Here is a 12,483-nt window from a genome sequence, read left to right on the forward strand (position 1 = left end):
TGCCGGTGCCCCTCACTCCTGACCCACAGCCCTGCCCTGGGCTCCTCTCAAGCTCTGCCAGTGCCCCTCACTCCTGACCCACAGCCTCCTGCCAGCCCAGCTCTGGGCTCCCTCACCCACAGCTCTGGCAGTGCCCCTCACTCCCGACCCGCAGGCCCTGCTATCCCAGTCCCGGGCTTCTCTACCCACAGCTCTGCCGGTACCCCTCACTCCTGACCCACAACCCCTGCTAGTCCAGCTCTGGGCTCCCCCCAGCTCTGCCGGTGCCCCTCAGTCCTGACCCGCAGCGGCCTGCTCTCCCAATCCTGGGCTCCAGTGCCCCTCACTCCTGACCCACAGCCCCTTGCCAGCCCCGCCCTGGGCTCCCCTCAGCTCTGCCGGTGCCCCTCAATCTGCTGAACAGAGAGGCTCTGCCCACAGCAGGTGGCCAGTGGTGTCACCCAGCACCCTGCTCGCTCTGGGTGAGGCTGCACTGTGGCACATCAGTCTGACCTAGCAGGTGCCAGTTACCTCCACCACCTGGGCATCGTTCAGCCACTTGCTCAGAACCTTCTGGATGAGCTGGAAGACTTGCTGCAAAACCACCACCACCTGCCAGGGAGGAGATGGGACGGCTCAGTCACTCGGCTGTACTGCACCCAGCTGCCCTACCCGGAGTCCCCGTCACAGACAGGGCTCTGCCCACGTCCAGGGTTCATGGGTGTTAAACAAGGCCCAGACCCAAACCTTTGCTATTCAGAGACTGCGACACCCTTTCCTCCCCACACCAGGCAGATGCCTCCCCCACCAGGTGGGCAACCCACAATGCAGCCACCAGCCAGAGCAGCCCATGAGGATGCTGCTGAGGAGAGGCGAGGAGGGACGCAGTGCAGCTGGGTTCCCCTAGCACCATCATGCACAGGACACGACCTGCGCTAGCTGCCTCTCCCTTTGCCTGGCTGTACCAGCCTCATGCTGCAGCTGGCGGGGCGGCTCCGGCTGGGCTGCAGGCCAGCTGCTCCATGGGGGGTGAAAGTGGCAGTGAGAGTGCCCCAGCAGGGCTGCCCTTCGCCCAGAGCCTCTCGCTAAGGGAGGGTGGGGAAGTGTTGGAGCCTAACATCTGCTACACCCACCGGGTTGGGTCCCTGCGGCACAGGCAGCTTCTTGACCTCTGTGCTCTCGTGGTCGTCGTCATGGTGGCTGATGTCCAGCGTGGTGAAGAGGTTGGACAGCAGGCCCAGGATGTGGATGATGGCCAGTTTGTTGGAGGGGTTGGGCTGGCAGGGGAAGCAAAGCCATCAAGTCCCCCCCGCCTGCACGTGGGACGGAGCCTCTCCCAGCCCAGAACCGCACTGGGATTCCCACAAACAGCCCTGCCCAAGTCACTCCCCACATCTGGTCAATGCGCCCCCACCTTCACCCCACTACACCCTCCCACCAGCACAACTCCCAGCTGAGGAGCCCCCGTGACTTCGGGGAGCCTCATGTGCTTCCCCTGGAAGAAGCGAAGTCCCAGCTGTTGGCAGCAGCAGGAGGCAGGGACACTTACTGTGAGCCAGGCCAGGTGGCAGAGCTAACATGCAGCCCGTCTGGTACCAGTGTGCCCCGTGACACCCTAGGGAGGTGGCATGGGCTCCACGTGGGACAACCCCGAGGAGCCAGGGGACTGCTGACCATGAGAGCCCAAGGAGTCTCTGGCGTGAGGGATGGAGGCTCGTAGATCCACCGGTGCAGAGGGGACAGCAAAGGCAACCTGCACCCCAAGGGCCGGCCCCATGGTGACGGCCCTGCACCTCTGGGTCTGATGGGGGGCTATGCCAGGAGGAAAAGCACCTTTTGCTCAGCAGCTCCTCCCTCCAAAGGGAGCCTCGGCCAGCCAAGCTGGGAGCGGGGCTGGGCAGGGCTGGCCAGAGAGAGGAGGAACCCCAGAGGCTGGTGACTCACTGTTTCGTCAGCCAGCTTTTCCAGCTGCTGGATGTAGGGAGTGATGAGAGAATGCAAGTTCTTCAGGATCTCCTCCACTTGCAGCGCCGAGAGCAGGAAGCCCAGAGCCTGCATCAGCCACATGCACTGACTCGTCTGCGGAGACGATTTTGGGGACAGGTCACGGCCCAGCACACGCTGCGGTCAGCACTCTAAGAGCTCTGGGCTGGGGGAGAGGCCAGGGGACTCTGAAGTGCTGCAGCACTGGGCCAGGACCGAGAGGCCCAGCACTGACTAGAATATGCTAGGGGTGCCTGCCCAAGCTGGGTAGAGAGGGACAGACACCTCCATGGCGCAAAGAACAACAAATGTCCTCCGGCTGCCCCTGCCTCTGCTAACTCGTCTCTGGGGTGACATCTGCCCTCGGCCTGCCTGCTGAATGGGCGAGGTGGAGAGGCTCCAGGCTGGACAGAGGGGGAGACCTGCCATCCCCTCAGGCCGGGGTGGCTGGTAGGCAGCCCACAGAGTGGCAGGGAGCCATCGCAGACGTTAAGGGTGGAGGAACTGTGAGGCCCATTCCAGTCTGGCCCCGTGCATCACACCAAGTGTTTCCCTTTCTGCAATGTGCTTTGCTGCCAGGTCAAGCTGGGGAGGCAGCCTGGAGACGAACTGTGCCGCAGAGGCAGCCGTTAGGTCTCCCGCTCCTCCTTGGGAGGGACCACGCCTTCCCACGACAGCCAGCGCATGGCAGCTACCTTGGGCTGCCCCCATCCTGGTCTTGTCCCGTTCTGCCATGCCAGGATGCTGAGCTGTGCTGCGAGACCAGGGCCCCTGGGGGAGCCTGGCTCTGGGGGCTGGCGGCACTACCGAGGAGGGGAAGAAGGACGCCTTACCTTGTGGATCTGCTTCATTAACACGTCCTAAAGGGAGGGAGGGGGAGAGAGAGAGAGAGAGAGAGAGGGGGGCTGAATCTCAGGAGTGCCCTCCCCCATTGCCAGGGGAGGGCAAGTTACAACTGCTGACCAAATTCAGCTCTGTGCCGCTCAGCAGACGGGAGCAGTGTGCGGCTCTCCATGCACTCGAGCGCTGAGCAGGGAGCACTGCTGGGGCCCCCTCACAACCAGCAGGAGGAGGAGGAGTTAAATCCATCTCTCTGTCCCAGGCAGGACCTCCTGAGCCAGGACAGGGGCTCTCCAGCCGATTCCCTTCCCCTGTGCAGCACCGGGTGCTGGGGAGCCCCAGGGTTGGGTCAGAGCACAGCAGGATGGCAGGGCCCAGACCCCGCTTCCCTTGGTTCCATCTGAACACAGCTTGTTCACCGTGGGGCTGAAACTGGCCAAGCTCTGGAGTCCCAGGAGCTCACACCTGCTGGCCCTACCAGTCCAAGTCCCAGAGGAACGTGAGCGGTCGAAGCTTTCCCGCTGCACCTGACCCCATGCTACGGCCCAGTTATGTGGCTGGATAACTCAAACCACCCCCCAGTCTCACAGCTCTCCCAGTGTGGGACGTGCTGATGCCAGCTGTGCACCAGTCTGTGCTCTGAGTGCCGGCCCCGCGGTGCCGGGGCAGTGAGCGAGCACTGGGCTCTGGGATGGGGCCTTCCCTGGTTTCTAACAGTGAGGATGAGGCTCCCGTGAGCTCCTGGCCTCTGCCTGCCATTTTCCACTCACAGGCAGGGCGCTGCGGGAGCCCTGTGGCAGCCCTACAGCCCTGGAAGAGCCAGACCGGGCATAAGGCTGGACTAGGAGCGAACGAACCCGCTCTTTGCTCCTAGATCGTTAGTGCACAGAGCAGCTGATCTCTGGCACTGAGCAGGCCCCAGGGAACACCCCACGGCAGCACTGCAAAGGGAGAGCTCAGCAGGCAGCTTACAAAGGGCTGGGCTTCCCCGACAGGCGCCTCCTCCAGGGCTCAGGAAGCAGCCCGCTGGGTGGGCAGAGCCCCCCCTCGTGGCATGGAGAACAGTGCCCACCGAATGCAGCACCAAAGGCCCAGACTGAATTCAATGCAGTCCTGCCATCTTGCTGGTGTCACTCGCTCAGTGGCCTGCCTAGTAGCCTCCCCACTACTCTCTTCCGCTTCCTGCTCCGCTGTCCACTTCCGCTCCCTAGTCCCACGCAGCCCTTGCACCGTTGGGCCAGTGCAGGCTATGTGGGCCTATGCTGGGCAGCCCCACCCCTCCTTGCCCCCCAGATTCTGGCCTGGCTCAGGAGAACAAGGGCGCGCTCCAGGCTCCCTCTTGCTGCCCAGCCACACCTATGCCTTACCTGGGACACAGCAACGATGTTGGCAGCGTAGGGGGGCAGGTCGTACTTGCACTCCCGACAGATCTTCTTTAGGGTGGAGACGCTGGAAATGGAGAGCTCTGGGTTGCCCAAGGCCTGGAGCACCAGGGGCAGCACGTTGTTGATCATGACGGGGTGGTCAGCCAGCCACTCGGACAGGGCCCCTGCGCACAGCGGACGGGAGGTAGGGTCAGGGAGCGCAGGGTGGTGCCACCATGCCACAGGTCACTCTTCCTGCTCTTACCTCTCACTGCAACAAGCAGCATGGCCACTTTCCCCAGGAGAGCCCTGCCAGCTCCCAGCCCTGCTCCCTGGAAAGGACAGGTGGAGGGGAGACACTCAGCATTAAGGCAGCAGAAGGCCTGGCCTTGCAACCAGTGGCTTGTGGCACTCAAGGCACAACACTGCACCATGAAGTGCTGCCAGCGGGGAGGAGGAAGCAGGGCCTAGCAGCTGGAGCCTGGAAGGAGGAGGAGACGGAAGGCTCAGCTCCTCCACAGGGCGCTCTCCCCCCCCCAGCGTGCGCCCCCCCCTGGCGAGCACAGCCCTCCCCCCTAGACATCTCACCGATGGTGAACATGACAGTGTCGGCCAGCTGCACGTTGCTGATACTGATCCGGGGGATGAGGCCAATCAGACCCGGCACCACATCAGAGTAGTTCACGTCTATGGTCTCTGCGATGGACTGGAACCCGTAGAGTAAGGCTTCCGTGTGCTACCGGGGCAGACACACACACAAGTCAGAGCCCTGCCCCAGCCCTGAGGAGCACCTCACCCAGCTCGCTGCTCAGATTCCAGCCCTGGGCCACAGAGGCAGGGCAGCCCCACCTGTGCTGAGATCTGCAGCACCTTCCAGCTCCTTTGCCCACTGCTTGGACTTGGTGAGTGAATTTCAGCCAGAGGTTTAAACAGTTACCCACATGGGCAAAAGGATGCCTGGTTTCACTGCCTGCAAGAGAGATGGGGGAGAACTGGGAGCCCAGGGCTGGGCTAGCAGGGGGCTGCGCGCAGGCGAGAGGCACCAGCAGAGCTGTGGTGGGGCAGAGGAGCCCTGGGTAGGGCTAGCAGGGTCGCTAGGCTGTGAAAAGCAGAGTCCCCAGTGTTCTCCCTAGGAAGAATGCTGCTTTCCCTTGGCACCCACCTCCCCACTGCAATAGGCCACAGAGTCACCCCAGAGAGATAGGACCTCCAGTGGCAACATCCCGTTAGCAGAAACAGCTGGCTGACCCCACAAGCCAAAAGCCCCTCTACCCCCTTCCCAGCTGCCCAAGCCTCTGGGGTGCCCTGTCCCCTGATAATTTCCACATTGCGTCCATCAGTACAGAAATGTGGTAACTGAGGGCAGGGCTGGGCCCCCAGAGCCCCTACCCTGGGTGCGTGACTCAGAGCCATTGCGCACTCGTCTGCCTGAGCAGGGGCGCACCCACTTGCATGCTGCCCCTCCAGATGGCCACCGGCCACCAGAAGGGAATGTGGGACACAGTCTGGCAGCAGGGCCAGCCCAGCCAGGGAGGCTGCAGCCATCAGCTGCTGAGTACTGGCAGTGCCTAGGTTGTGAATCAGCACTCCCGCCGGCTGACTGGGACACCAAGGGGAGGAGATGCATGCTGATTAGCACACAGCAAAGCCCTGGCCCTCCCTTGGCTTCCATTCCACAGCACCGACTAGGCCTGGCCCTGGCACTGCCTAACTAGTTCATGGTGAGCCTGTAAACGAGACACTATGGACCCTTCCGGATGCCCCCCAGCATACGCCCAGGGGTAACGGCTTCTGCTGTTCGTTCCCCATGCAGGTTGGTATTTTTGTTCTCCCTTCCTGTGCCAAGCCCTGTCCAAAGGGAGGCGACCCAGGCCCCAGGGAGCCAGCACGCCTCGCTCACCTGCCATGAGGACGGCTGATCTGTGCTGGTGAGGAGGCGGCCCAACTTGTCGTAGAGGCTGCTCAGCAGCTCTGCTCCCAGCATCTCGTACACGTACATCAGGGTGTCGGAGATGTCCACTCTGGGGGAGGGAAGCACCATGGGAGTCACCAAGTGCTGCCCACCTTCCCCCTGGCACTCTGTCAGCAGCGCCCCCCACCCCAGACTCCCCAAAAGAGCTCTGGCCAAGAAGCTACCACAGAAGCACTGCCCTGCAGGTCCCTGGCAGGGGAGAAGGGAGGCAGTGCCTCCACCCACCTGAATCACACCGCTGAGCACTGCCCCTCCTGTCACAGAGAGCTCTACCATCTCCCAGCCACTTCTGGAGGTGCTCTGAGCCGCCAGCACCCCAAGGTCAGCTCCAAACCCCAACCCACTCCCGCAGCCCCTCCCCCAAGAGAGCCATTCCTGGCCCCGAGAGAGGTTCAAGCCGCACTCCTCCCTGAGGAAGCAAAGCGCCCACTGACCATCCACAGGGATCCCCCAGTGGCTCTGCATTTCCTGGAGGTCAGGCCACCCCATCGGACAGACAGTTATCCCATGCCATCTGCTGCCTGACACGCACACCGCCCCTCAGGGCACATCTGAGCACAGGACAGCATGCTCGTCTCCTGTCACCCCCAGGGGAGACAACTGCAAGCAGGGAGGGGCGTTGGCACCCCCAGGGCATGGCCTCAACCTACCTGTAGATCCTGAACTGCTCCTTCTCATCCGAGGACCAGAACCCGTACTCCTCGTCGGAGGGGAACTGGGCTTTGTGCAGCAGCACGTCCACCAGCTGGAAGTAGACGGGCCGGTAAACCTGCTGGTACACGGCCTGCTTGTCCGGCTCGAAGGACAGGATGTCGTCCTAGGAGGGCAGGAACAAACCACACCTCAGAGAGGAAGCAGTCCACCTCTGGGCCCAACAGCACTGACATCCTAGGAGCCCTCAGCTGTCTCCCCAGGGTTAGCAGGGATCTGTTGGAGATTCACCAACACAGCTGAGGAACAGGCCCCGGGCAGAACTTGCTGGAGCCCCAGCCAAGGATGGCTCTTGGGGCCGTGTCCCTGGAGGGGATACCAAGGGCCGTGGCAGACCTGCCGGCCTTCACAGCCCACAGCATGGCCCACGTCGCACCGCCTGGCACGTTCTTCATTGTGCTCCGGGCTTGGGATCCTGGGCACACACTCCCCCTGCATGCAAACTCTGCTTAGCCAATGCTTTCAGGGAAGGCTCACAAGACCGAGTCACCTCTGTCCCAAGTAGGGGACAACTTCCTCCTCCCTACAGCGCCCTCAGACCCAAGCCCCGAGAATTCCTCGCTCCTTGAGTGATAGTAGGGGCTGACAGGAACTCAAAGTAAAGGTCCAGGGCTCCACACTCTCCCGCAGGGCTGCCTGGAGACCAGCCACTTGGCTGAGCCCTGGCTGGCGTCAGAGCGGCCAGCACTGAGCTGACAACCCCTCCTCCCCCTGCCCACAATCAGCAGCATCTTGCTTTCTGCTCTGCAGCTGCCAAAGGAGCACGGAGGCTGAACTAGGGGCTAAAAAGAGACCATCACCCTGATGGTGACATTGTGCTGCCTCTTTCCAGCGAGGGACAGAGGCAGACAGGAGCGTTTGCTCTGCTCCACTCCCAGCAAGGCCAGACAGAGCCTCGGGCTCTCCCCACCCCCACTCCACAGCAAGAGGCGGGCTGTGATCTCATGTGACGCCAGCTAAGAGGGGCTGGTGCCTGGTGAATACCGCCATGGGAGCTGCAGGCTGGGGCGCTCGCCAGGCAGTCAGTACAGATCCCAGGGCCTGAGCACAGCGCTAAGGGGTGTTATGCAGCTGTCTCCTGGAGAGATGCAGAGATTGCCTGCAAAGTGCCATATTCCCACAGCAGGCAGATACCAGGGCACATCCCAGTCCAGGATTAACCCTGCACCACTGAGGGACCCTTCTCTCTCCTCACTGACAGGCAAGGGAAACGGCTTGCACCGCAGAGTGGCTAGGACACGTCAGCCAGCAGGGACACAACCCCACGGCCCTGTGCATTTATGCTCTGCCTCCACACAACAGCCACAGAGAAGTCAGGCCAAGGAGCTCGGCCATCAGCCGGAGGGCTCCAGGACACAGCGGCCTCCCAAGTTCCCTGGGCTAGCCTCAGGCAGTCTGTGACAGCAGTGGGGAGCTCCGGGCCCACACCTAGCTGCAGGCAGCAGAAGGCACAGCAGGCACTGCTTGGGGAGTTAGGAGCTGTGGTCCCTCCTCAGTATAGAGGTACCAGTCAACATGGCAGCACAGGGGGCTGGGAGTGGCAGGGGATCTCTGAACCCTGGGGTCAGGTCACAAGTGACCAGCAGGCCTCTCACCATCCTGTGCAAGTTCTTCACCAGCCCTATCACTGGGGGCGGAGCACCGGAGCCGCTAGCTGTGCACTAAAGGAGGCCAAGGAAACACCAGTGAAATCACTCCTTCCTTCTCCAGGGCTCCCTAGACAGCTGCCCCAGTCATCAGCTCACCCCACAACCGGTCTTGGGGACATGGAGGATTCAGAGGAACATAAGAACGGCCCTACTGGATCAGCCCAAAGGTCCATCTAGCCCACTATCCTGTCTGCTGACAGTGGCCAGTGCCAGGTACCCCAGAGGGAATGAACAGAACAGGGAATCATCAAGTGACCCATCCCCTGTTGCCCATTCCCAGCTTCTGGCAAACAGAGGCTAGAGACAACATCCCTGCCCATCCTGGCTAATAGCCATTGATGGACCCATCCTCCATGAATGTTTCTAGCCCTTTTTTGAACCTTGTTATAGTCTTGGACTTCACAACATCCTCTGGCAAAGAGCTCAACAAGTGCGTTGTGTGAAAAAGTATTTCCTTTTATTTGTTTTTAACCTGCTGCCTATTAATTTCATTTGGTGATCCCTAGTTCATGTGTTATGAGAAGGAGCAAATAACACTTCCTTAGTTACTTTCTCTGCATCAGTCATGATTTTATAGACTTCTATCATATCACCCCTTAGTCATCTCTTTTCCAAGCTGAAAAGTCCCAGTCTGATTAATCTCTCCTCATACGGCAGCCGTTCCATACTCCAATCATTTTTGTTGTTCTTTTCTGAACCTTTTCCAAGTCCAGTGTAACTTTTTTGAGATGGGGTGACCACATCTGCACACAATATTCAAGATGTGGGCGTACCATAGATATATATAGAGGCAACATAATATTTTCTGTCTTATTATCTATCCCTTTCCTAATGATTCCCAACATTCTGTTCGCTTTTTTGACTACCGCTGCATGTTGAGTGGATGTTTTCAGAGAATTATCCACAATGACTCCAAGATCTCTTTCTTGAGTGGTAACAACTAATTTAGACTCCATCATTTTATATGTATAGTTGGGATTATGTTTTCCAATTTACATTACTTTGCATTTATCAACACTGAATTTTATCTGCCATTTTGTCACCCAGTCACCCAGTTTTGAGAGATCCTTTTGTAGCTCTTTGCAGTCTGCCTGGAACTCGAGTTGTTTTGTATCATCTGCAAATTTTGCCATCTCACTGTTTACCCCTTTTTCCAGATCATTTATGAATATGTTGAACAGGACTGGGCCCAGTAAAGACCCCTGGGAGACACCACTATTTACCTCTCTCCATTCTGAAAACTGACCATTTATTCCTATCCTTTGTTTCCTATCATTTAACCAATTACCGATCCATGAGAGAACCTTCCCTCTTATCCCATGACAGCTTAGCTTGCTTAAGAGCCTTTGGTGTGGGACCTTGTCACAGGCTTTCTGAAAATCTAAGTACATTATACCCACTGGATCCCCCTTGCCCATATGCTTGTTGACCCTCTCAAAGAAGTCTAGTAGATTGGTGAAGCATGATTTCCTTTTACAAAAACCACGTTGACTCTTCCTCAACAAATTATGTTCATCTACATGTGACAATTTTGTTCCGTACTATAGTTTCAGACAATTTGCCTGGTATCGAAGTCAGGCGTACCGGCCTGTAACTGCTGGGATCATCTCTGGAGCCCTTTTTAAAATTTGGCATCTCTTTAGCTATTCTCCAGTCATTTGGTACAGAAGCTGATTTAAATGATAGGTTACAGACTACAGTTAGTAGTTCTACAATTTCACATTTGAGTCCCTTCAGAACTCTTGGGTGATACCACCTGGCCCTGGTGACTTACTACTGTTTAGTTTATCAGTTTGTTCCAAAACCTCCTCCAATGACACCTCAATCTGTGACAGTTCCTCAGATTTGTCACCTAAATAGAATGGTTCATGTTCGTAAATCTCCCTCACATCCTCAGCCGTGAAGACCGATGCAAAGAATTCATTTTGTTTCTCCGCAATGGCCTTATCGTCCTTGAGTGCTGCTTTAGCATCTCAATAGTCTAGTGGTCCCACTGGTTGTTCAGCAGGCTTCCTGCTTCTGATGCACTTACATTTTTTTTTGCCATTACTTTTTGAGTCTTTGGCTAGCTGTTCTTCACATTCTTTTTTGGCCTGCCTAAATATATTTTTACACTTAATTTGCCAATGTTTATGCTCCTTTCTGTTTTCCTCACTAGGATTTAACTTGCACTTTTTAAAGGATGCCTTTTTGTCTCTCACTAGTTCTCTTACGTTGTTGTTTAGCCAGGGTGGCACTTTTTTGGTTCTCTTACTATGTTTTTTAATTTGGGGTATACACTTAAGTTGAGCCTCTATTATGGTGTCTTTAAAAAGTTTCCATGTAGCTTGCAGGGATTTCACCTTTGGCTCTGTACCATTTAGTTTTTGTTTAACTAACCTCTGCATTTTTGCAGAGTTCCCTTTTCTGAAATTAAATGCTACCGTGTTGGGCCACTGTGGGGTTTTCCCCACCACAGGGATGTTACATTTAATTATATTATGGTCACTATTACCAAGCGGTCCAGCTATATTCACCTCTTGGACCAGATCCTGTGCTCCTGTCAGACTAAATCAAGAATTGCCTCTCCTCTTGTGGGTTCCAGGACTAGCTGCTTTAAGAAGCTGTCATTAATGGTGTCTAGAAATTTGATCTCTTCATCCCAAACTGAGGTGACATGCACCCAGTCAATATGGGGATAGTTGAAATTCCCCATTATTAGTGAGTTTTTAATTTTAATAGCCTCTCTAATCTCCCTGAGCATTTCACAGTCACTATCACCATCCTGGTTGGACGGTCGGTAAGATATTCCTACTGCTATATTCTTATTATTCAAGCATGGAATTACTATCCATAGAGATTCTGTGGTACACTTCAGTTCATTTAAGGTTTTTACTTCATTTGATTCTACACTCTCTTTCACATATAATGTCACTCCCCCACCAGCACGACCTGTTGTATCTCTCTGATAGATTTTGTACCCTGATATTACTGTGTCCCTGTCATAAACAGTCAGTTAAGGGTTAATGCCTCTTTTACCTATAAAGGGTTAAGAAGCTCAGTAAACCTGGCTGACATCTGACCAGAGGAGCCAATAAGGGGACAAGATATTTTCAAATCTTGGTGGAGGGAAGTCTTTGTTTGTGCTCTTTGTTTTGGGTGTTGTTCGCTCTTGGGACTAAGAGGGACCAGATGTCAATCCAGGCTCTCCAAATCTTTCTGAATCAGTCTCTCATGTTTCAAAATTGTAAGTAATAGCCAGGCAAGGCGAATTAGTCTTATTTTTGTTTTCTCAACCTGTAAATGTCCCTTTTTTGCTGAGAGGATTTTACCTCTGCTTGCTGTAACTTTGAACCTAAGGCTAGAGGGGGTTCCTCTGGGCTATATGAATCTGAGTACCCGGTAAAGTATTTTCCATCCTGATTTTACAGAGAGGATTACTACCTTTCTTCTTTAATAAGTTTTCTTTTTAAGAACTTGATTGATTTTTCCTTGCTTTAAGATCCAAGAGGATTGGATCTGGACTCACCAGGGATTGGTGGGGAAAGGAGGGGGGATGGTTAATTTCTCCTTGTTTTAAGATCCAAGGGGTCTGGATCTGTGTTCACCAGGGAATTGGTGAAGTCTCTCAAGGCCACCCAGGGAGGGGAGAGTTTGGGGGGGGGACAGGAAGTGCTCCAGACACTAACTTCTGGATGGTGGCAGTGTACCACATCTAAGCTAGTAATTAAGCTTAGAAGTGTCCATGCAGGTCCCCACATTTGTACCCTAAAGTTCAGAGTGGGAAGGAACCTTGACAGTCCCATTGATTATCCTCATTCCAAGAAGTTTCTGTGATGCCTCTTATATCAATATCCTCATTGAATACGAGACACTCTAGCTCACCCATTGTATTATTTAGACTCCTAGCATTGGTATATAAGCACTTTAAAAACGTGTTACTTTTCAGCTGTCTGCCATTAAGTGATGTAATTGAATGGTATTTTTTTCATTTGACTGTTCCTCA

At 55.8% G+C, this 12,483-nt stretch overlaps 1 protein-coding gene across 4 annotated transcripts in view; it reads right to left on the reverse strand.

The window, feature by feature from the left end:
• Positions 1-12,483, reverse strand: part of IPO13 (importin 13) — a 62,013-nt gene that overhangs the window by 14,626 nt on the left and 34,904 nt on the right. For all 4 annotated transcript variants that reach the window (XM_030571474.1, XM_030571473.1, XM_030571477.1 and 1 more), the window contains exons 5-12: positions 6,789-6,955; positions 6,067-6,187; positions 4,755-4,902; positions 4,170-4,351; positions 2,796-2,822; positions 1,924-2,058; positions 1,113-1,256; positions 511-591 (exon numbers count right to left, since the gene is read on the reverse strand). In XM_030571474.1, coding sequence (XP_030427334.1) covers positions 511-591; positions 1,113-1,256; positions 1,924-2,058; positions 2,796-2,822; positions 4,170-4,351; positions 4,755-4,902; positions 6,067-6,187; positions 6,789-6,955 — 1,005 coding nt within the window. The remainder of the gene's footprint in view (positions 1-510; positions 592-1,112; positions 1,257-1,923; positions 2,059-2,795; positions 2,823-4,169; positions 4,352-4,754; positions 4,903-6,066; positions 6,188-6,788; positions 6,956-12,483) is intronic.

This window comes from Gopherus evgoodei, chromosome 8 (assembly GCF_007399415.2).
Source record: "Gopherus evgoodei ecotype Sinaloan lineage chromosome 8, rGopEvg1_v1.p, whole genome shotgun sequence".
Taxonomy (NCBI): domain Eukaryota; kingdom Metazoa; phylum Chordata; order Testudines; family Testudinidae; genus Gopherus; species Gopherus evgoodei.